This window comes from Drosophila ananassae, chromosome 3L (assembly GCF_017639315.1).
Source record: "Drosophila ananassae strain 14024-0371.13 chromosome 3L, ASM1763931v2, whole genome shotgun sequence".
NCBI classification, from domain to species: Eukaryota; Metazoa; Arthropoda; class Insecta; order Diptera; family Drosophilidae; genus Drosophila; species Drosophila ananassae.
In genome coordinates this window covers 5,312,911-5,336,244 of record NC_057929.1, presented here as the reverse complement: position 1 = coordinate 5,336,244, position 23,334 = coordinate 5,312,911, and the positions used below count along the sequence as shown (strand labels likewise).

The window sequence follows — 23,334 nt, the reverse complement described above, 5'->3', positions numbered from 1 at the left end:
CAATAGAACTGAAAAATTTGAATAAACAGCACTGCAGCATGTCCCTACACGGCAAGAAAAAAGATCAAAGAACCAAGGCCGACAATAATAAATTCAAAACAAAGAAAAAAGGAGGGAAACTAATTTATATTTTAAGAGGAAATTTAAAGAATAAGATTAAAAATAAATCTATAAGATATTTAATCACTGACATGCAATTTTAATTTAAAAAAAATATATAATTTAAAATATATATTTCTCCCTGTGTACTGAAATGTTGTTGTCCTTTTTAACGAGGCAATCTGTACTTCATTCATATTTCGAGATGCTTAATGGGCCCAAAGGCCGCTACCTGGCCCAGGTAAGACACACACACACACCGATACAGCCCCCGCCGCCAACAGGTAGAAATAGTACGAATGTGTGTGTGTTTGCACCGCTCATGGGAAATCACGCTGGCCGGGAAACCTGTTGTTGTTTCCCTTAAAACCAGAACGAAGACGATGCTGCTTCTATATCTTCTGGACTGGGCAACAGATGCACGATAAGCAGTTGAGAGAGGGATCTGAAAGATACAGATAGCACTATTCACTTCCTCCCCCGGTACGAATCCCGTAGAATGAATGAATCGAGACGAGAATCCCTTTTATCAGAGGCACTTTTTGTTTCGTAGGGGATCTTTTGTCCAGAGCACCCAATGACTGATGGTCTTCGCAGACAGCACCTTGCCACGATACGCTGGGTTTTTGTATCTGTTGGATGGCCCATTGCTGATATAGATACGCGTATCTCACGCTGATACGCACCGAACTTGGCACAGTTTATTGTTCTAGTCTGAGAGTGGTACAGTGGAAATTCCAAGCAATAATATTATTGCAAATTTTATGGAAGATTTTTAGTGATAGAATCCCAAGAACCCTTTAGTTTCAGTTTAATCTAATTTGAATTCCCTGGAAACCATTTAAAATAACCCATTTTAGTTCGAAATTGATAATTAAAAGGGGGAAAAATCCTAAATATTTTTTACTACGAATCTAAAGTCAAAGGTTGAATGAAGAACTGTACTCTGATAAGGATTTTAATGTGTTTGTTTTGTGGATGTACTAGAAATATATATTCAAATTGTTAATCAAATAGAAATTGTTATATAATTTAAAAATATTATTAAAATTTATGTTTAAAATGGAAAAATAAACTTTTATACAGCAGCTTTAATTCCATAATATAATTATTATACATATATATATTTTTATAGCCAGTTGGCGTTTCGAGTTACAGAAGCTCGACTGTATGGAGAAACAGCTTACCTTTCATATCGCCATGATCCACATAGCCCGAATTGCTGACCGATGCGGTGGTGACAGCTGCCAACCAGCCGAGGATCAGCCAAATGGAGCCAATGCTCCGCAGTCCTCCTCCTGATATCCTCATGATGATGAGAGGGTTGGGTTATCCAAAATCCGAATGATATATATCTTTTTTTTTGCTTATATTCCACCAACTGGATAAACACGCGATAAACTATACACGGATCCGTATCCGAATCCGAGTCCGAACGGATTTGTTTGTTTATTTCAAAGACGGCTGTTGCGAAGGGGGTGGTGGATGGGTGGTGGCGCTGCGACAGTGGGTGGTGTATGGGAGGTGCCTAGTCAAGCGTGGCTGGCGCTCCTCCTTGCCCCATCTCTCAGAAAGCCAGACTTTGGCCGGCGCGATTCAATCTGTTTTCAGCCAAGTCGAGTATCATGCAATTATTTGTAATGTGGCAAAAATGAATACAACAAAAAACCGAAACAGATAACGCAAAAAAAGATCGGGCGGGGGCGAGAACACGGCGACGAGGCAGACGAGGCCGTTTACAGCAAAAAAATATCGAAATATCCAGCGCAAAAGCTAACTGGGCGATCACTTACACACTCACGCACACAACCAAAACAGCCAGTTGGCCAAAAAGCTCTGCTTTTGGAAAACAAATATTATTAACAATTGTGATTCCTTTCTGGATTGGAAATATTAATGGGCTGCCTGGTTTTTTTTGCACTTGATCGGAATATTTGAATTGAAGTACGCGATCGGTGGAGCCACCGTTATTTCGCTGATTGAGTAACCGCCTTAATATCTAAGATACTTTATGATATTGTTGACGATTCAGGAACAAGATTCCTTTAGGCCACGGAAAATCACGTAAAAATAGTTGTAGATTTTCACACCGTGGTTCTGTTGTTTCTTCTTAGAGCGCGCGTTTGAAAATAAGTTACAGATACGGTTCGCACATTTCACCTTTTTGCAGATACATTTTACAGACAGGTTCGCTTCGAACGTGTTTGATGTTGTGTAGGACATATCGAAATCTTATAAAGTGCGAGTGAGAGATCCCACAATCCATCTCTTTTCAATGCAACTACCACTTGCAACATGTTTGATTCGCTTAAAACAATTTGAATCTTTCAGATACAAGTTCGTTAGGGTTGTCATGGGCATGGAAAAAGTTAACATTTCAATTCCAAAGTCACCTTGTGCACATTCAATAGAGCTTAAGAGCTTTTTCGGGCTAGTTACATCCAAGTAAGTCTTTAAAACAATATATTTAAAGGATTTTACTTACAAATAATAAAGTAATTATAGTATTTTAGGCAGTATCATAAACTTATCGATATCGATTGCTGCAACCCTTAGATATTCCCATCTCTAACCCATCGCCGGTTGGATTGTTATGGCCAATTTCTGTTTTGTTTATCATCTGAAAACAGCATCTAACTTATTTATTTAACACTATACCATCTTGATGATCGGTGAACGACATAAATCATGAGCAAAGTGTGCGCCTTCAATGAGAACGAGGAAGACGAAAACGAGACTGAGCAGAAATACGCCCACCTGCTGAACTCTGATTGTCGGTGATGTTTTGGTTTATTTTTTTGGCAAAACATTAAGCTTCATTCTTTCACCAATCCATAGATTTTGGTGGTGCCAGTCAGTCCGGCTTGGAAAGCAGCGCCGATAAACGCAGTCGCTGCCAGTGGACCAATGAGGAGGTGGAACTCTTCCTGGGCAGCATTTATCAACTCAAGTTGCAAGCCCAGGTGCATGGGAAGCGTAATGCGAAGGTCTTTAAGGTGATTGCCAAGGAGATGGCCAAAAAAGGCTATTCCAAGAGCGCCCAGCAGCTGCAAACAAAGTACCATCAGCTGAGGAGACAGTATGTGAGGGCCAGGAATGGTGGTGAGCCCTTCGAGCACTTCGAAGCTCTGCACGAGCTGTTCCAGGCCAGTGGAGCCTCAGACTTGGAGCCGGAGCCGGACAGTGATAGTGAGGCGGAGATAGACGATGATATGACTGGCCTAGGCTCTGAAACTGAAGGGGAGGGTATGTAATTGGTTTCAAAAGGATTAAGGCTTACAAACTCTCTTCTCCAGATACCTTGGATGCCTCTTCCTCTACAATGCACAACAATGCCCGCTGCAAGTGGACCGAGGGCGAGGTGGATATGCTGCTCGATCTCATCAACACAATGGGCCTGCGAAGAGCTCTTTTGAGCAAACGAAATGCCAAAGTGTTTAGAGCGCTGGCCAGAGAAATGGCCAAGCGAAACTGCAACAAGGGCCCCGACAAGTTGCGCATCAAGTTCCAGCTACTGCGGCGAATGTACAACAAGGTGAAGAATGGCACAGGTGAGACCTTTGAGCATTTCGAGGCCATGCGTCAAGTGCTGGATCCCACACCCGAAGAAGCTGCCACAGGCGAAGCGGATGCCAGTCTAAGTACTGCCAGCGAAACCGAATTTAATGATAGCGAGGAGGACGATGGAGATCCCTCACAAAGAGGAGGTAAGCGATTGACTTTTAACCATAATGGAGCTATAGAAGACGCACTTTTTTCTATTCAGCAGCTCACTTTTGGTCGGACGAGGAGGTGGATGCTTTTCTATTGGTTATTAGGGACAATGGCTTCTTTCGGGCCTTGGATGGCTCGAGGAAACGAAACTTTCAGACTCTGGTGCACATCTCAAATATCCTGGCCAAGCAATCCTTTAAAAGAACTCCCCACCAGCTGAGGAACAAGCTGAGAATGCTGCTGAAGCGACATCGCGAGGCCAAAGAGCATGGCTTGGAGAATGTTCGCATCCTGCCCCGCCACTTCGAGCTCTTCGACGAACTCATCAAGACACCGCACGAAAGCTCAAAGAGTGCCATCCAAAGACCCACCCGTCCAATGAAATCCTACTGCTCGAAGCCTCCGCGACCAAAGGCACCTCCCGAGACGGAGAGTGACAACTCCAGCTCCACCTGTGATCTTCTGAGGGCTGCCGGCGAAAGCGAAGATTACGAAGATGCACTGGATGGAGGTGAAGCAGAGCAGCCCACGCCCATGGAGGCCCTAACCGCCATTATGGAGGGTCAAAAGAAACTCCTGAATCTGATCAAGACGACCAACGAGAGCTTCCTGAGGGAACAACGCGAACAGCAACAGCAATTCCTGGAACAAGTGTCCGAGCTGATGCGCCGCGACCGAGAGGAGACTCTTCGCAGAATTAAGGAAATAATGCCACCCAAGTAATAGAATAACTTAAGACTCAAGCTTCTAAAACTTTTATTGAATTGAATTCGAAGTTATTGCAAAAAGTTGTCATTATTTATAGATAGTATATATGTATGTATTCTATATTCATATCGTGTGTGTGTTATTTTGTCGTGTGACAGTGTCTAGGGCATTATACTTCCATTCATTGTGAACTGAATTTCAGTTTGGAATTATTTCGCAATTCGCAATAGTCTACGATTTATCTAGATTCTCATTTCTTATATATTTTTTTATATTTTTTTTTTCTTCTCTGTGTATAATTATATACGTAATTTTGAAAGATTTTTGTTCGTTATTATTTTGATATGCTACAATTTTTTTTTTAGTTTTCGTTATACTTTTCGGGATTAAGTTAACAGTTGGTTGGTTTTTTTTTTAGTTTATTTTTAACATTAAGCAGAAATGCTTGTAATCTTTGAATTTCGGTTTCGTGTTGTTTCTTTTTCTTGTATACACATTTGTATATATATATTTAAATATATATTCTTGTATATTGATCGATTTTACAACAACTAAGCAAGCTCGTCATAAAATATGTATTGCACTCGAAAAAAAAAAATGTAACCGACAATAGAGATAACTAAGGGTACTGCTGTACTGCTGCTGATCTGATACGATCTTTGCTTGATATTATAATTATTATGTGTATGTTCGTTACGTTACGCTCAGGCACAAAGTGTAAATTACAAATATATGTATCTCCTCCACCGCATCTCTCGAAAACCATAGGGAAACACAATCAATCAAAGGATTCTCATCTTTTTTGGTGGTTAATTATTGCATTCATTCTCTAGCAGTGGTGTAGTATATGGTGTACTGTGTGTCTAGTGTTTATTGTTTATTGTGTCTTTGGTGTGTCTCTTGGAGCACGGCTTGAAAGCTTGGCTTGACTTGGCTTGGCGGCTGCTGCTGATGGCTGCTTCTGTTGCTTCTGCTGCTTCGGCTTTATATATTTTTCTCAGTGTGTGGTAACAACAATATTTGTAACAAGGTGTCTCTAGGGAGTGTATTATGTGGCGCTGCAACAATCTAAGAGCTGACCGGCTCGGGCAGTGGGTTCTCGGTGATCCGAATCTTGTTGCTCTGGGTGCCATAGTACAGAGTACCGGATGTATCCGTGGTCACATAGGCACGATTGCCATTACCAGCTCCATTACCATTCTCCAGATCCAGCTCCTCGTCACCATCCTGATCCTCGGCGTTGTTATTGTCCCCCTGGACGCCAGTGCAGTTGATGGCCGTCTCCCGGAGGCGATTACCCACCCGAAGGCTCAACTGCCGCTGACGATCCCGTTCCCGCTCCCTTTCCCGTTCACGCTCCTCCATCGCCTGCTGCTGCTGCTCCCGGAAGTTGGCGAAGAAGATCGACGAGTAGGTGTGGTATTTGGTGCCACAGGGTGAACTCGCTGGCGTCGACAGCGGTGTTGCTGTGGCAGTTTTTTTTTTTTTTTTTCATATATAGTAGTAGTAGTGGTGCGTTGTTGTAGTTGTTGTTGTTGTTGGTAAGGGGGGAAGGTAGTAGTAGGTTGGCTTTTGTTATTCACGTTATGTTACTTTTGAACATGTAATGTTTCTTTTATACACTTTCTAAAGGCTTGGCTGCTGTTTTCGTTTGAAAATGTTTATGTTTTCTGGTGTGTGTGGTGTGTTTATGGTTTTGTCCAATAACTATGGTTTAAATAAAGGTTTAAATAATATTTTTAATATCCTAATTGTCCCTAAGATATAGCTTATTAAGTCATAAGTTTCTTCATTCCATTTGTTCTACTTTAAAAAAGTTTATGATCTAAGATCCTTGGAAATCCAATTCTGAACGACCGTAATCCTTATGAGTTTTATTTTAAAAATCACAAAATAATCATTATTGTATGAGCGATAAATTAAAAATAACAAAAATAATCATAATTCTAAGACGAAGTCAAAAATGCGGGTATAGATTTGAAGTCCAAGAGGAATAACTCCCTCTATCTAAACCCCTTTCTTTTAAGATTAGGCATCATATCAGTTTATGTTCATTATCCATTATGTTTCTTGATGCTATAGCTGGCATATGGAAGCAAAAAAAGATTGGAGTAGTCAGGGTTTTTTTGAATCCTTTCGCATCGAGATCAGCTAGAGGGAGTTTTCCCTCAGTGACTAAATCTAAACCCGCATTTGTGACTTTTTTTTAGAATAATGATTATAAATAACTATTTATTTGATTACCTTTTTAAATGATTATTTAAAATCCAAAAACATTTACAAAAAGAAACACCCTTTCTAATCTAATAACCTACAAAAAGTTTGGTATTTTTTCAAAAACAGTTTTCTAAAAACAAACATTCAAATCAAGCTTTTAAAAACAAAAATCCCATGTCGTCCTCATCTTAAACTGCTTAATTCAAACTTTAATCTTTTATTTAAATAACAAACACCCAATTTTGAGAAACAATATTTATTTCTTTAAAAATTATGATAATTTAAACCACAGTCACTGCCAGTATTTTCTAAATGTAAGTTTTGTGGTGCATTTGGCATGACTGGAGGATGAAAGCGGCGACAGTCTGCGGCTGCTTTTGTTCATTTTATTGTTTATTTAGTTTTAATTGTTGTTCTGGCTGATAGTTGATGGACGAGATGGAGGGTAAGGAGAAGGAAGCTGATTTCGATGATCGATGGTGGCTGCATGGAGGGGCATGCGGTTGATGTTGGATGTGGCGCCACCTTTTGCTGATGTTTGTTGGAATGCTGGAAATAAGAGACGTCGCGAGAACTAGTTCCGTTCCGTTCCCTCCGAACCGTACCGTTAAATTTTCGAAATTTACGTTTTCCGTTTATTTAGAATTCTCAAATATACAACAAAAGCTTACACTTTCAATTTTCATTTTTAAATATTTTCTTTTTTTTTTTGTTTTTTTAATTGCGTATGATTAGTGTATGTAATTTTTCTTGTATATAATAGCGTTGTCATGTATTGTATGTATATTTGTATAAAGTGTGAATAAACTTATTGCTTCCATACATTTAAGCTGCGTTGTATGTGAATGTTTTTATTTTATTTCTTTGTGTGGGTGAAAAGCAGCGAAATTTTCGCAATTACAGCCCAACTGTTTGCGGCAGGTGGAACAAGGTGGCAGGTGGGGACAAGGATAACACATAAGATAATTATGTAAAAATACATATATATATATTTCATTATTTATAATATGCATGTAGACAACAAACGAAATGAAAAATCTAAAATCAAAACTTGTTGCTGTTTTTTATACCTTGGCTTACAAACTAAAATGCGTATTAATTACAAAAAAAACTAATGATTAAAAATAAACAAAAGGAGCAACGTAAGAAAATTTCAAAGGAAATCACAGAAGCGAAGAACCGAAGCAATAAAGTTTTGCCGTTAGAGGCGCCACATAGCGCCATCTATTGTTGCCAAATAGAATCCTTTTGAGCAATGGTTGTTGTAATTGTTTTTATTGGTGATTTTCTGTCGTGGGATGGTATATATTGGTGATATTATCCAATTGCGCTCTCTCTCTAGGACTGTGCTGGTTGTGTTGCTCTCTCTCTGCTCTCCTTCACTGGACGCTCAGCTCAATTTGCGTGGAACTGCTCCGACTGGCCATTGAGATTTTGCGCGCCAACTTTTGAAGTGTGCCGACAGCTTTTTTTTCGAGTTTATTTGTTTTTTTTTTAAACAATTTAAACAATTTTTGTTTGTGGTTGATGTTGTTTTTGTTGTATTTGGTTTGTCAATTTGCGTGTAAATAAATAAATCAAATAAAACATAAATTAAACATATTTTTTGTTGTTGTTGTTGTTGTTGAGAAATAAATGGTGTATTTGGTGTGGGAGGTGGTGTTGGGGTGTTGGGGAGATTAGAAAATTAAATAGCATTGGAAAAGTGAAAGCTTATCAAGTGCCCAGCTACTGTGGTAACACTGTACTTAAAAGCAAAACGGTCTTCAGGCAAGCATTAAAAATAAAATGAACTTTTGAACTCTTAAGATTCTTTCTGGGAGAATTAAATTCATGTTTTTTCTTGTTAGAAATTCAAAAACTAACCTTAAAAATTCAAAAGTTACTTTACTAGCTTTTTTTTAAGTGTATGTGTGAGAGTTCTCAAGTGTTTTTTTATCTAAGCTCTACTTTGTCTATATAACGGTATATACGAATGTTAGTTTTCAATTATTGTATTAATTAATTAGCTAAATGCATTCCAACTAGATTTCAGTTTTTTTTTGTATTTTTTTTTAAACTTTTTTGTGGGTATTTTTTGTTTTTTTTTACTATTTTGTGTGCTTCTTCAGGTGGCAGATCATCCTACTGGGGTTTCTCGGACACTACAATCACAGGTGGGTGTGTGTGTATTTTGTACAAATATACATACCATTTACACGATTATATAGTATTTTTTTAATATATATATTATTTTATGTTTTTTTTGTTCGATTGTCGATTGGAATATTATATAAGAGATCGCGCAGTTAACGGTTTATTTGTTGAGATTATTTTATTCGAGGGATTTGGGATTGGAAACCAATTTCAAAAAGAAAACAAGAATTAGAAATAGAATTGAAAAGAAGAAAGGGCAGAGGGCAGACCAGGTCGAAGGTGAATCGATAAGTTGACCATGAAGGTTATGGGTGGGTGGTGGATTTATGGAATGCGGCGATTATCATCGATTTGAAGTTGCAATTTCGTGTGGCAGATAGATATTCGTGTTTGTATTTCATTTTGATTTGTGTTGCATGTTGTTCGGTTTGGTTATCGTATATTTTTTTTTTTTTGAATATATATATATAATTTATATATATAATTTTGTTTTTTTGTATGTTGGTTTAGCAAAAACAAGCAGTTTTGGAGAAAGGAAAAAGAAATGAAAAAACAAAGTAATGAACATTTTGAAATATCTTTTCTTGTTTTGTTGTTTTGGTCGTGGATGCGAAAAATGCATATATTATTTTTTTTTTTTTTTTGTGGTGTATCATTCCTTATCGAAGGGGGGGTCCTAACTATAAGGGATAGTATGGGATTTGGATATGGAATAATATAGTATATATATGTGTGTTTTGTGTATTTTTATATAGAAAGTAAACGCTTGATTTTCAACAACTTTTCGATTTTTTATTTTTGAAATACTTTTGCGTACAAATACTTTTGGTTTTTCAACATAAAGGGTTTTTAAATTCAATTGTTTTTGTTTTTATAATTAATCGAATTAAAAAATATAAAAAAATTTGCACAATCATTATTCAGTTTTTGGTTTCGTTTCATGTTGAGTCTCAAAAAGCTTTTGATTCTCAAAGATTTTATTTTTTAATAAAAGCTAAGATCTGGGTGGGTCGATTGTGGGTGTTAAGAGTGTGTGTTTCTCGGGGGGGTCTAGGCTAGGAGAATCTTCTGGGAACTGAACTGAACTGAAACTGGAGGGATTATCTTTGGAATCTAGATGAAAATGCTATACTTCTCACTGTCCCAATCGCTGGGTCTGAAGTACTTGGCTAAGATAGGCAGGTTGAAATAGTAGTTTTTCATAGGAAATAGTAGTAGGAATAGTAGTAGTAGTAGTAGTAGGAATAGTAGTAGTTAATAGTTGAGGGTTAAATAGAGGGTTTAGTTAGATTGTTGAGATTGTAGCAGAGATTGCTGAGGTTGTTCAGTTGTAGCAGTTGTTGTTTGTTGTTCTTGGAGGTGGTTGGTGGTTCGTGGTAGTGGTGGTGGTGGTGGTGGTGGAATTTTTTTGGTGGTGTTGTGTGCGGTGTTCTAACACTTACCGTAGCCCTCGCCCTGCAAGAAGAGCCGGAAGGCTTCGGCCAGCTTGGCCGGCTGCTCCTCCAGCACCAAAGCGCAATCGGAAATCTATTTAAAAAATAAAATATTTTGAAAATTTGTTGAATAATAATTTGGAAAAAAAAAATTATTATTATGAACCTTCATCCAGGATGAGTTTGTGGGATCCAGACGACCATTGAAGGTGACCGTGTCATCGACGTGCGGCGACAACGATCCCGTGATGTTGATCACCGGCATCTTGAGGGTGGTGGCCGCCGCTTCGGTGCCGGGAGTGCCTGGCGGAGTGCGCGCCAGGTGCAGGTCGTTGCGATGGATATACGCGTTGATCAGCATCGCCAGATTGGTCGGATTGACGCCCCGCTCAAAGTGCTGCTTGTACATCTGCACCAGATCGTGATTACGCTCCTCCGGATTGCGTCCGAAATGATGCCACATCAGGTAATCGATGACGCCCTGTGTCATGCCCTTGGTGCGCAAGAAGCGGGCATTGAAGCTCTGATAGCCCCACTCGATCCAGCCCGATTGCGTCGAGACGCAGTTGATCAGACAGAGGGCGCCCACCTTATCGGGATGGGCGTGGGCGAAACGGGCCAGAATATTCGCCCCGGCACCCACACCGAAACCAATCACCGACTTCAGGCCAAAGTGGGACAGTACGAACAGCAATTGGGCGGCCAGTTCGTCCATGGTCGGATACATGTAACTATGGAGGAGAAATTACTAATTAGATACTATCTTAAAGATACTTTTTAAACGGCACTTACTCTTCCGGCAAGGTAGGGGCACCCTCTTCCTGTCCCGGAGCCGTCACATGATAAACACAAAAGTTCTCCAGCAAGCCCCGCATCACTGGGAAGTTGAAGAAGCCAGCAAAGCTGGTGGCATCTAAAAAAAACACTTTTAAGATGACACTCTCTGGGTAGTAACTTCAAAAAACACTTACAATTGAGGCCCAGATCGTGGTAGGTGACAATGGCCGGCTTGGCCGTATCCCCCTGTATGGCCACATGGACATCGCCCTTGTCTGTGGGGACGCGGCGCTGTTCGCAGGCCTCCAGAATGGAACCACGGGCATTGGGGAATTGCAGCTGCACGGAGCGCAGTTCGATATCGTCCATGGGATCTACGGGCATGGTGCTGTGAAAATTATTTCCAAAAAAAAAGTGTTTATTAGAAAACCATAAAGAGATCATCTTAAGTGAGATTAATATTTTTTTAGGCGGCAGCAGCTGTTCGTAGACTCTGTCAGCATCCTGTGAGTGTTTCTGTGTGTCTTGAGGATCTGCAGGATCTGTGTCCTGGTTATGGGTATTCTCTCATCTAGTGGCTAAGAACTACTGATCGGACTGGGGAGGGAGCATATAAGGATATCAGGCATGATCTCGCTGCACGACTAAGTCTAGTGTTATATGGATTCTCAAATGCAGAAATCAAAAATCGAAAATCAAGAAAAAACATTCGAAGGATATAATAGGGATGCTGTTAAGGGGGAGGGGGGAAGGTAGTACTCAAGTCTAGTACTTATGTTACAAGCTAACGATATTACTCGAAAATCAAACACTATGTGAGATATGTTAATGATCAGAAATCGGAAATAAAAAAAAAACTCTAAACTTGTGTTGTGAGAAGTGTCTTATAATATTTGATTTTTGTAGTGAGTGTAGTGTGTGTTTTGTGTATCTTACAGATACGAGTGGGGTGGTGGTCCTAATCCCTGGTCGCGTTTTGATTTCAAAAATTTTCTAACGAAAGTTTTTTTTTTTGATTTTTTTGTTTTGTGGCTTACCCCAGCAGGTGTGCCTCCTCGGCAGTGTGTGTTGGAGCTGACGGCATCTTGGTGGTCAGTGTCTTACCGGATTTGTCGCGGTCTCTGAAATAGATTCTATGAGCATGCAAGCAAAGAATAACCAAAAGGAACACAAAATTCGAGGCAAGTTTCTGGCAGACTCTTTTCCAAATCGGCTAAAAACTTCTCATTTCTTAAATATTTACAAAATTATGTATATTTTTCAGGATATTTATTTTAATATTTCTTTTGTGGATTTTTAGGAGAAAGAGAAAGTTTCAGAAGGCAAAAGGAGGAGAAAGGTAGAAGAGAAAGAGCGTATAATAGAGCTATACATTTTTGCCGGTTTTTTGATGAAATGGCGGGGGAATCCTGTGACAGAGAAGCCAAGGTCCTTACTCCTTACGTAAAACGTAAGCGAATGAGTCACGCAATGTCATTCGGGGTAAATGTCGATGGATGTAAGCGATGTATGAAAATGGCAACCGACAAACACAAACAAGTGGCGCCACCAAAATGAGACCAGCTGGCATACTAATTTGACTTTCTATCCAGTTCGGCCTGGGACAAAATATCCTTCATAAAACAGGAAACAGGTAGGGGTAGTAGGTGGATAAACTTTTTGTTTACTCACTGGCTCCACAGAGTCCTTCCACCCAACCACCTGACTCCTGGCTCCTCCTTGAGCTAACAAAAAAAGAAACTTTTACGGCTGGGACCCGGACCCGAACTCAATTAGTTAATGCCGGAGGTGTGTGTGCTGGGAGGATTCGAGAACTTAAGCTCAGAAGGGAGAGAAGGATGAGAGTTCATTATCCTGAAGCATATAGTATAGTATAGTATAGAGTCAGGGCTGTTTTCATTATCACCTTTAATTGGTTACGTGATTGAGCCGTAAAGCATCCCAAGGAGAGTAATTACATAAGAGCTATCAGAAAGAATACTTTTTTAAAGCAATTTTAGAGACTATTTCTTAAACCCCAAAGGAGGTATATATTTTAAGAAAATAATTACTAGATAGTCCTTGTTAAAAACCATTATTAAACCAAGAACCATCAGTTCCTGGAACAACACGCACATGAGACTCCCTCTGGGAGGAAGGTGGGCGATGAAAATTGAATTCAAAAACTATAATATACTGCGACTAAGTATTCCCTGTAATCAGATGTTTTTTTAAGCTTTTTATTTGCTTACTTTGGAACGATACCCGGTAATTTTACTTTCTGTGCCAGGTCCCAGGTTTCTCTGGCCAGCTTAAACTGGTATTAATCCCCCCGACTCTGGTTAGAACCGCTCTGGATCGCAGTGCATTGCACTTGGAAGTCCAAGTCCGGGGAGTAAACAATTACACATCTGATCTGTAGAAGTATATACTATACACTACAGTATCTACAATCCACGACTGTAAATATTAATTGAACTAAATCCCGGCACTTACAAAAACGATGTCAGTGTCTGCGGAAATATTAATTGAAGCCACTTGAGATAGATAGCCGGCTGAAAGTATGAATAATTTAAAAAAGAGTGTATGTCCGTAAATAGAACGAATGTGGGTCGGCAGACGGCGACCAACTAAAATTTCAGTTTTATTTCTCAAGTTCTGACTTTCTGAGTTCTGTTTGCAATGCTCTCTGGGGGGCTTTCAGGGGGTCTTGTTGTATTGACAAAACTGCACAGAAAACTGCACAAAACTGCACAAAAGTGCAAACTTTAGCACGACCTTGGGTCATGGCTAACCAAAAAAAGCCATAAAGTTGAATATCCGTCCTCTTTTTGTCAGTTTCTGATGTGAGGAAGCTGTGTAACTCTTTCTTTTTATTATTCTTGATTGAAATGATGACGAGATGTGATGCGAGTGAGATGCACTGGTGCCTTGGACAGAAGCAAAAAAAAAAAATAAAATACAAAAAAAATATATATATTATATATGGAAAATGTTACTTAAACAACAACCACAAACAATCAAAAGCAAGAAAAAAGCAAAAAAACAAACATTGGGGGCAGACATGCAATCGCAATTAAGCCGGTTGGGGATGGGTATGTGGGCAGGTGTGTGTGGGTGGTGTACAGTAGGGTGGCCCAAAACCCAAAGCAAGGGAAGGCTTTGATGTCGACCGTGTCGGAGAACTACACAGAGAATTAGAGGGAAGCTTAATCCTTAGTTCTTAAGACGTCTTTAAGAAGGGGGGTGTTTACTTGAGTTTTCTTTGAAAAAAAAAAATAAAAGAAAAAATAAGTTTCTAGATGGTTTTATTTAAATTTTAAGATAAATAGCTTATGACCTTAATATCTTTAACCTTTTGGATTATATATCTCTCTATAAAGAGCTTTATAGAGTTGTTGAAAACAAATCTTTAAAATTAAATTCTTGAAAAGGGGAGTGCCACCGTAACTATCCTCATTTAGTTGCAGAAATTAAAGGGAATTTAATGGAATTTAAAATGGAAATAAGTTGGAGCTAAGGTAGAGATTCTAAGGTATAGATTCTATTTTAAATTCTATATATCAAATTCTATTTTAGTCTTTATTATAGACAATCAATTTTTTATTTTATATGAAATAATATTAAAACACCATGAGTTTAAAGGCTGAAGATATATTTCTGAAACCTCTAATAATCTTTCTAATGATATATCTATAATAATTTCTCTAAGTATATCTCCAATAATATATTTCTAATTTTTTTACTAATCTCTGAAATAATATCTCCAATACTTCCATTAATAATATGTCTCTAATTTATCTAATAATCTCTGTAATAATATCTCAAATATTAGATCTCTATTTTTTCTAGTAATCTTTATAATAACCTCTCTAATAATATCTTTACTAATATCTCTAGTAATCTCTGTAATAATACCTCTAATAATCTCTCTAATAATCTCCCTAAAACTAAAATAACTCTATAGACCAAATAGACCAAATTAACCTCCAATATTATAAACCCCTAAAACCCCCAAAAAAAAATTCTCTGTGTAGAAAAAAAAAGTCACTTCCTTGAGGGTTAATGTATCCCGGGGCTATAAATCAGGGGGCAGGAGGGCCAGAAACCCCGGCAAAAGTGACTGAAGTAGTGATTAAGAGTGATTGCCGGAGTTCACCGCCGGACTTAAATGGTCAAAGATGTGTGGGGGTGGAGGTGTGGGTGTGAGTCGTGGTGGTTTGGTGGCTCTCACTGATGGACTTACCTGGCGCCGCCAACGATGACCGGCTGGCGCTCCGAGCGGAGGAGCTCCTCGTTGCCGTCGCCGGGCGACGACTTGATGGCCTGGCCGATGGCCCTTTTAACGCTCTCGAAGACCGAGGGCGGGGCCGTGGGCTCTGTGGTGGACTGATAGATGGCGGTGCCGTTGCCATTTACGGCCGGCAGCGATACATAACCGCCTTCGGACTGTGGCATGCTTCTTATATTATTTATTTATCAAATATATATATTATATTCTGATATCAGCTATACAGAGGCTGGGCCGAAAAGGCTGTTCTTTTACTTGAATTTAAAATACTTAGCTTGCTTTGGTTCTGATCGGAAGTTAACCAAAAACTGAAACATCCACTGTGCATGCAAAAGTGGTTTGGTTTGGTGGTTTTCGTGTTGCTGTGTGGTGGTGGTGGTGCGTGTTTTTTTTTTCTTTGTTGAATTATTGTTGTTGTGTTTGGTTTTTTATTTTATTTTTTATTTTTAACATTGCATTTTGATTCATCAGCGGCAGACAGACAGACATTTTACAGCAGCAGCAGCAGCGTCACATTGTCACAAAAACATAAATCATATAAAAATAAAGAAGAAAATAGTACAAAACAAATTAAAATAACAAAAGCTAAATAATGATGATGAGTTTTTGGGGCACAGGAAGTCCACAGAATTTTTTCCACAGCAGCTCCAAGGTTCTTAGTTAGTGAGGGGGTTTACAGAGTTTTCAAATAACTACAATAATAGTTATGGGCTAAAATAGTTATGATAAAGCCATCACCCAAGCTTGGTTAGGAACTAGTAGTTACAGGGAAGTAAAAATAAATATATATTTTATTCTTTAAAGGCATAATGAGGCATAATATGAGTCATATCATAAGCTCCTCTCTAGCAACTCTCTTAAAGACCATAACCCCATCATTTATCCAACATTTTCTCAAACTCAAGACCACAATAAACGTTAGGCAAGTGCCATTGCACTGGAAAACTGAGCTGAAGCGTCAATGGTTCGTACTTGAAAACGGAAGAACAAAATGCAGGCCAGGCCAAGCCGCATTGGAGGAGGGCGGGAATCTGTGGCATTTTGAGAGGAGACTACTGCCATCCTCCTAGCACACTCTATATGCATTACATTAACCCAGTTTGGGGCCAAGGGTTGAGGCTCTCCACGTGCCCTGGCTTGCAGCCAAAAAGTGGAACAGAAGCATGAAAATTTCACACATGCCCCCCAGAGGCCAAGATAGTGTGTGTCTTTTTTTCTTGCTCATTTTTTTTTTGGAGCTGATTAAGTGCGTCACCCCAGGCCAGAAATTATCAAAAAGCAACAAAGCCAATTGCACAAGCCATCCAAAGCTATGACGCAGCTCCCCCCACAGATACAGATAAAATAATAATATATATTATTGCAAATAAAAACAACAAACAGAACGGAACACAAAAACTCGTTATGACTGACTGAGACTGAGACTGAGACTACTACTCATATAATTTAATAATTTTTTTTGCGTCTTAGATTCTCGAAACCAGTCAGGCTGAGCAAAAAATAATAATTTCTAAGCCGGGCAGGGGGACCACGGTGCGTATGATGAATGTGCCGCATGGGAGAGCGGAGAACGAGAAGAGCGAGAGGAACGAGAAGCGAGAGGAGCTGGTAGAGCGAGAAGCGAGTAACGAGTGCTTGGAGAAATGTAAATTTTAGAGTTCTATTATTTTATTATACAAACTTGAGTACTTTATTGCTCATTACTGCAATATCTGCTATAGTATTTGCATAATTTTCACATTCTGAGCGAAAAAAGACTGAAAACTTTTGCCATAAAAACAGTAGCTGTCAAAAAATAAAGCCATTTTTTATCTTATCTGTCTATCTCTGAGAGCAAAGAAACACTCTTGTGATAGCTCTGAACCTTATCTTGTGAGTGACTGCCCTTAAAAAAATAAATCTGAAATTAAAATTCAAGCAATAAATTTAATGACTGATTTGTTTATTGTTTTTTTTAATGATGGGAACATCAATTCATGCATGTTTTCAGATTAAATCGGGAATTATTTCCTTGTAAGATCCTCTCTTTTAAAGCTCCTTCCTAGGTCCCGCCCCTATAACTTCAACCTTTGACCTTTGGCTTGGCGATTTATGGGCGCTGATAGAGCTGCGCTTGCACTTTTCAGCTTGCCACCATGCCACCACGCCATATGATATAATAACTAGAGTTTAATAGTCAGTGGGGCAAGCCGATTTATCAACGACATCTGGGGCACTTCAATTCCAATAATTGCAGGCCCGCTTGGCCGAACAACGTGTGCCATTTATTGCAAATTATTCATAATTGCGATAGGAGGCACCACCTAGGGGGAGGCATATGGCAAGAGAGAGACAAGGAACAAGGCAAGTAGCCTACGGAATATCGACAATTTGGCAGGTAGCCCTTGGCAACCGTTGGCAGGACAACCCGTGGGTCCTTGCAACAACAAACCCGGCACATGGTGGCACATTCCTCTATTCTGACATTCCACACGGGGCATGTCTTGCAAGTACAATTGCAAGTACATTTTTTTTGAAAATTTTACAATTATGGAGAAGGTCCTAGATCTCCTTAGCCTTCAACTGCATTTTTTATAAAATAATTAAAAACTTAAATAGTTTAGTTCTTTTTGAAGGTTGGAATGGATAGTTTTATTCCCAATCGATATCGGTACTATATAGTAGAGATATATTAGATACAATAGAAGAAATAATAGTAAGAGAGCCTCTTTCTGGCTTCTATTGACTGCAATTTGTCCGAGTCCTTCAAGGATATCGCCTACTATGAAGACAAATTTGCAAAAAAACAAAAAAAAAGGAAATTATTCAAATGCTCTTGTTCTCCTTGAGGGGGGGAAGGGGACAGTGGGGTGTGGGTGGCAGGTAAAAAGGGGGGGTCTCGTGGCAAGGAAATCACATAAAGGAAATGTCACGCTATGCCAGGCCGCAGGCCAAAAATCACACTCTCACAGGACGTCAGAATGTTGTTGCAGGATGTAAGGATATGAGAGGGGAGGGGGGGCAGGGAGGTGTGGTGTTGTTGCAGGTTGGCTCTACTGTTACGTGTTTGCAATCGATTTGAAAGTTACATAAAAACAGAAGCCGCCAGGAGAGAGAGAGACAGGAGGCAGCCACAACAACAATAACAATAGCAACAAGGCGCCAAAAGCAATTTGTTTGTCTTGCGGTTTCCCAGGACCTGTTTTTTTTTATAGAGTGTGTAGGTGTGTGTGTGTGTTTTTTTTTTTGGGTAAACTGACCTACGCATTAAATATGCAGGAAAGTTAAACAGGAGCTGCTAGGATGGCAGAACGAAGATGGATAGATAGATAGAATAAAAATTGGCTCAAAGGACTAACTAAAGGACTAAATGGCAATGGCGATGGCGCCGACAGGTTACCACCCACACACCTACATCGCCACCAGGAGCAATAAAATTTCACAAAACAGCAAATAACAAATGTCGGGGCTATAACAGTAAACTCTTCTACTGAAGGATCAAAGATATTTATTTTTTTCATAAAAAGGACATTAAAATAAAAATAACCAAGAAGTTTCAGAGAAATTAAAAGAGATGGGAGGAGAGAGAGAGGCTTTGGGATAATAGAACCGTTATAGAAGCTTCACTGTGGCAGCTGCTGAAATGATTGCGGCGAAGTTTGTTGGAGGTCGTTTAGAGTAGAAGAGCGCCAGCTCCGAGAGAGAGAGCGAGAAGAGAAAAGGAGGAACAGTTAGAGAGAGAGTAGGGGTTTTGGGTGGTCGGTGGGGTGGCATTACGTCAGAAGAGCCAGAAGCCATTTGGGGCTTGTCAAAATTAGCAGCCAGAACGGGCCAGGACAGGAGCACCAAACATGTAACCCAAAACCCAAAAAACCAAAACTTAATAATTTGATGCATTAGTAGATATATGACAGACAACAACAACAACAACAAGTACAACAAAAGCATGCAGGTGGGGCAACTTCTAGCATCTAACTGTTAACTAAGGTAGAAGAAGTGTTGTGCAAAATATAATAGTGCTAAATGGATAGAAACACAAAAAGAAGAAAAAAAAAGGACATACAAGTATGGGATGCAAGTGATAAGTTGGAATGAGGCAGCGGATTTTTGTAATGGGGGCGAGAGCAGAGATTTTAAGAGAAATTACAGAGAGAGAGAGAGAGTGACAGAGAGAGGGGGAGAAGTAACAGTGGGGACAGGCAATAGCAACAAAAACAAATGCACCAGGAGAGAGATGATCAGAGAGGGGGATTGAGCCAAAGGATGAAGTTGCTCCCCTTTCACACCTCTCTCTCTCAGTCTCTCTCCGTCTGATTAGCATTTGTGTTTTGTTGTCTTGTCTGCTTCGCACCTGTATGTGTGTTAATTGTGCCTGCTGTGTGATAGGTAAGGTGGGTGAGTGAGTGTGGTGTGTGTGTGTGTGTGTGCGTGGGCTATATAGACCGTGTGTGCTGGGATGAATGTAAAAACTCACCTGACGCTTTCCGTTCTATCTTATTTTTTTCTTCACGTTCTTCGTTCTCTTCTAGCCTGCAGAAGTGGGTCGAGTTGTCGGGATTATCGTGGAAAACTACTGCTGAGGGCCCCCCTTGTCTTGCCGCTTACCACCTTTCCGTTATCAAATAAAGTCTTTTTTAATTGCCAGAGCGATGGTAAAGAACGAAGGAGGTGTCTATGAAAAAATCAATACTGGCTCTTGGCAAATTTCTTCGGTTCGGTTTTTTTTTTTTGTCCCCCAGCTTTACAACTTGTGTAATTTGTGTTTCTTTTGGCTTTTCGCTCACTTTTCTCTCGCTCGCGCGCACTCGCACACACACACACTACACACGCCCGCACAGTTCGCTAATTCGCGTTGTAACGTTGTAATCGGGACCCGGGACCTATTTCCTTCAATTTTTCCAGCTGCTTTGAAGAGTCTTAAAATGCAGGGCTACATCGAAGTTTTCCCATTTTAAGTGTAACCGTAATTTTGTAGCTTTTGGGGTTTTGGAGCTCTATTACCTATACAACACTGGAATTTAGTGATGTATAACGGTTTCTTCGATAATTTTTATCGAAAGCAATTATTTTATATCTTATTTACTAATGACAGAGTTACTTTAATGTTTCTCCATAATTAAAGAACCACGATTTGTTCCTGTCTAAAATCAGACAATTGAATTAGTTCATTTCATTTTTTAATTTGAAATTAGTAACGAATTTTTGGTTAAAATATCGATAGATATCGATAAGACACCCTCCCATGCTGTTTTGTTTTTCTTTTTAAAGAATTCGCACATCTATTGGCCAGGTTGCTTCAACGAAAATTATTAAATCGGGCACCCAGCAAGTATCATAAAGCTAACTTAAACCTTTATCCAAACTAAACAATCTTCCTTTTTAGACATGCCTCGGTGCTTTCAGAAATCCCACATTGTGGCAAAATTGAAGGCCCAGCGGAAAGCCAAGTCCAGTGAAAATGAATCGGATTCTGGGAGCGACTTCGAGGAGGATGGAGATCCGGCAGAGAATAGCTTAAAATTCAACCTCCAGGCCCTGGAGCTGACGTGCCATTCCACCCACCCATCCGAAAATGTGGGAATGCTGGGGCAGCAGCTGCAGGATAAGGGCCTGAACTCGGAACAGGTCTTTCCCAACTGCCTGGTGTCGGTGCCAGTGCCCCTGTTTGTTGCCAAAGATGGGCACACCCCGCACCTGGAGCACTGCCAGAAGAGATCGCACAGTTTCGACGAATGGCTGCGGACACTACAGATTTCCAGAACCCGATTCGAGAAGCGGACCAAGACAATGAGGCAGCGCGAGAAGAAACAGAGTCTAAACATTTATGACAAGAGCCTCTTTGATATGGCGGAGCTAATAGCCCGCCAGGACAACCCCCACTTTCGGGACAGCTTCGACTACTACTACACGGGTGGGAATCTCAACACCATGCCATTTAAACTGGGCAGCATGGCAATGCACGTCAGTGGCCCGGATCTCAGGGACCTCCACTTTTCCGAGGTGAAAACGGAGGCAGAAGTATGGAATCCCATACACTCCATGCACATAGAAGAGGCCTCCAGTGAAATCTTTCAGATTCTGCCTGTGAAGAGTTTTCGGGAAGACCACGACCGCCTGCTCCTGACCCGGTTCCTCAAGGAAGTCGTTCTCTACGAGTTGAAGGAGAAGGTAGAGGCGGAGGATGAGTTTAGCTACGAACTGGTGTGCCAGAGCAAGTACAGCAGCAATGAGGCTCCGTTTATAAGTACCGCTCAGTCGCTGGGAGATGCCAATACCCTGGCTTTGGCTTCTCAAGATCGTTCTCTGAGATTTGTGAATATTGAGACCCAACAGGATATAGCCAAGCACGATGTTTGTTTGCTCAAAGGACTCCAGCAGTCGTCCAGTACTTGGGCCCAAATTATACCAGCTAGTGGAAGTACTTTTCATTATCTTACACAGCCAGTTCTCTTAACTGTCGACGTGAGATGCGATAAACCCATAAATCCCTGCTTCGCCAGCAGCGTGCACTCCAGGAACTGCGAGAACTTCTCCTGCCTGACCAAGAGCGCCAATCCGAACCTCCTCTATGTGGCCAGCAATCATAAACTGCACTGTTTGGATCTGAGGTGCCTGGGCAAGAAGCTCACCGATCGCTCGGTTGTAACCTGGACCCATCAGATGAACTATCCGCCCTGCTTCCTGGACACCTTTGCCCATGAGAGCGGCGAGTACGTGGCGCTTGGTGGGATTCTCCCCAATGACCAGAGAATTTGCGAAATGAAGGGATACCTGGCGGAGAGTGTGGATGAAATGTTCTCTCCGGCACTGCCGTACCAACCACCCACACTAAATGAGGCTCTTCTCGAGGCCAGACTGAGTGGCTATGTGGACATCTACGCCGATCTTACGGAGCGCGTCAAGGCCTGTACAACAGGGATGCGCTTCAGCCGTCTGGAGAGGACAAGTGATCAGGCCTTTGCCCAACTTTTGACGGCCAACAGTCTGGGGGATGTGTACTGCCAGAGGATGTCACTTCGGGATGACGACGAGCACATTCAGGAGATGAGAACAGGTCTTCATACCACCGAAGTCATTCGGTACTGTGGCGAACTGGTGCAGGAGCGTGTGGAGCATCGGAAACTGCGTTGCACGAATGTCCAGAGGATTCCGGAGATCAGAGAAATCCTGCGAGAGGGAGCCAAGCGACCAGAAGTCGAGGAGAAACCCACCATTATAGAGTATGTAGAAATAGACTATGGCATTGAGGACTCGGAGGATTCGGACAGTAAAAAGGAGATCTCGAAGGAGAGTTTTAAGCCAAAAAAGAAGAAAATAAAGAAGGAGAAGAACATCAGGAAAGGAGGGTCAGCATCGCCCAAAAAGAATAAAACTGGAAAGAGGAATTTAAAGAAGGACAGGGGCATCAGTCGCGGGCCTTGGCAGAAGTCCGCCTATCAGCTGTCCCACTACACGGACATGTTGTCCGTCCAGCTGCTGGATATCTGGGACATGGAGGAATTCGATCACACCCGGGATGTGACCAGGGAAGAGCTCCAAGAGCGTCTGGAGGATAGCAATGAGGAGCCAGAGACGCGCATGGCCGACTGGCTGAATAAGCTGCCAGTGAAGCCGGAAGACCCAAAAGACGAGGATAAGAGTCCCAATGTTCCTGGTACCAACCTGCCCAAGCTCTACAGTGCCATCACAGCGGAGTACACGAAAGTAACTGACGAGGAAATAGAGGAGGCCGGGCTGAACACCAGTCTTCCATCGTATATTAGTCCCAAAAAGGAAATTGAAGTTGCCAGGAAGCGCTTGCATTCCACTTTGCTGCCAGGACAGAATACCATCATCGAAAGTGGCTATAATTTTAATCCGACGCCAGCTAAGAAGCCCAAGAAGTATGTCAAGGGATTCTAAATCTAGATATTACCAGATATTAGTGTTAATTATAATCTTGTTTCATTTTTAAAATAAATATGAATTAAAGTTGCTTTATATTTGATGGATAATCTGTTA

The 23,334-nt window shown here is 40.7% G+C and overlaps 4 protein-coding genes across 21 annotated transcripts in view; 2 read left to right on the top strand and 2 right to left on the bottom strand.

The window, feature by feature from the left end:
• LOC6495667 (epidermal growth factor receptor) overlaps positions 1–2,255 on the bottom strand; it is a 36,222-nt gene extending 33,967 nt beyond the window's left edge. The window contains exon 1 of the mRNA XM_014907958.3: positions 1,287–2,255. Coding sequence (XP_014763444.1) covers positions 1,287–1,410 — 124 coding nt within the window. The 5' untranslated portion in view covers positions 1,411–2,255. The remainder of the gene's footprint in view (positions 1–1,286) is intronic.
• A 392-nt stretch (positions 2,256–2,647) lies between these two features.
• LOC6494950 lies at positions 2,648–4,647 on the top strand. 2 transcript variants are annotated; one of them, XM_001959305.4, is made up of 4 exons: positions 2,648–2,872; positions 2,938–3,345; positions 3,396–3,806; positions 3,869–4,647. In XM_001959305.4, exons 1-4 carry the CDS (start codon positions 2,788–2,790, stop codon positions 4,534–4,536), a joined length of 1,572 nt encoding a protein of 523 aa, XP_001959341.1. In that variant the 5' UTR covers positions 2,648–2,787; the 3' UTR covers positions 4,537–4,647. The 2 variants fall into 2 exon arrangements, with proteins under 2 accessions (XP_001959341.1, XP_014763083.1); XM_014907597.3 differs by having other exon boundaries at positions 3,866–4,647.
• LOC6495665 (protein NDRG3) lies at positions 4,553–20,319 on the bottom strand. Of its 16 annotated transcripts, none has more exons than XM_014907956.3 (8): positions 19,808–20,319; positions 15,310–15,749; positions 12,122–12,217; positions 11,279–11,472; positions 11,100–11,220; positions 10,474–11,038; positions 10,317–10,401; positions 4,553–5,987 (listed from the first exon to the last, which is right to left on the bottom strand). In XM_014907956.3, the coding sequence occupies exons 2-8, from the start codon at positions 15,519–15,521 to the stop codon at positions 5,590–5,592; spliced, it is 1,671 nt and encodes a 556-aa protein (XP_014763442.1). In that variant the 5' UTR covers positions 15,522–15,749; positions 19,808–20,319; the 3' UTR covers positions 4,553–5,589. The 16 variants fall into 16 exon arrangements, with proteins under 16 accessions (XP_014763442.1, XP_014763439.1, XP_014763434.1 ...); XM_014907953.3 differs by having other exon boundaries at positions 12,122–12,205; XM_014907948.3 differs by having other exon boundaries at positions 15,310–15,716.
• Positions 20,320–20,383: 64 nt separating this feature from the next.
• LOC6494951 lies at positions 20,384–23,327 on the top strand. 2 transcript variants are annotated; one of them, XM_032450553.2, is made up of 2 exons: positions 20,384–20,662; positions 20,717–23,327. In XM_032450553.2, the coding sequence occupies exon 2, from the start codon at positions 20,719–20,721 to the stop codon at positions 23,233–23,235; it is 2,517 nt and encodes an 838-aa protein (XP_032306444.1). In that variant the 5' UTR covers positions 20,384–20,662; positions 20,717–20,718; the 3' UTR covers positions 23,236–23,327. The 2 variants fall into 2 exon arrangements, with proteins under 2 accessions (XP_032306444.1, XP_001959339.1); XM_001959303.4 differs by having other exon boundaries at positions 20,386–20,658.
• The last annotated feature ends 7 nt before the right edge of the window (positions 23,328–23,334 follow it).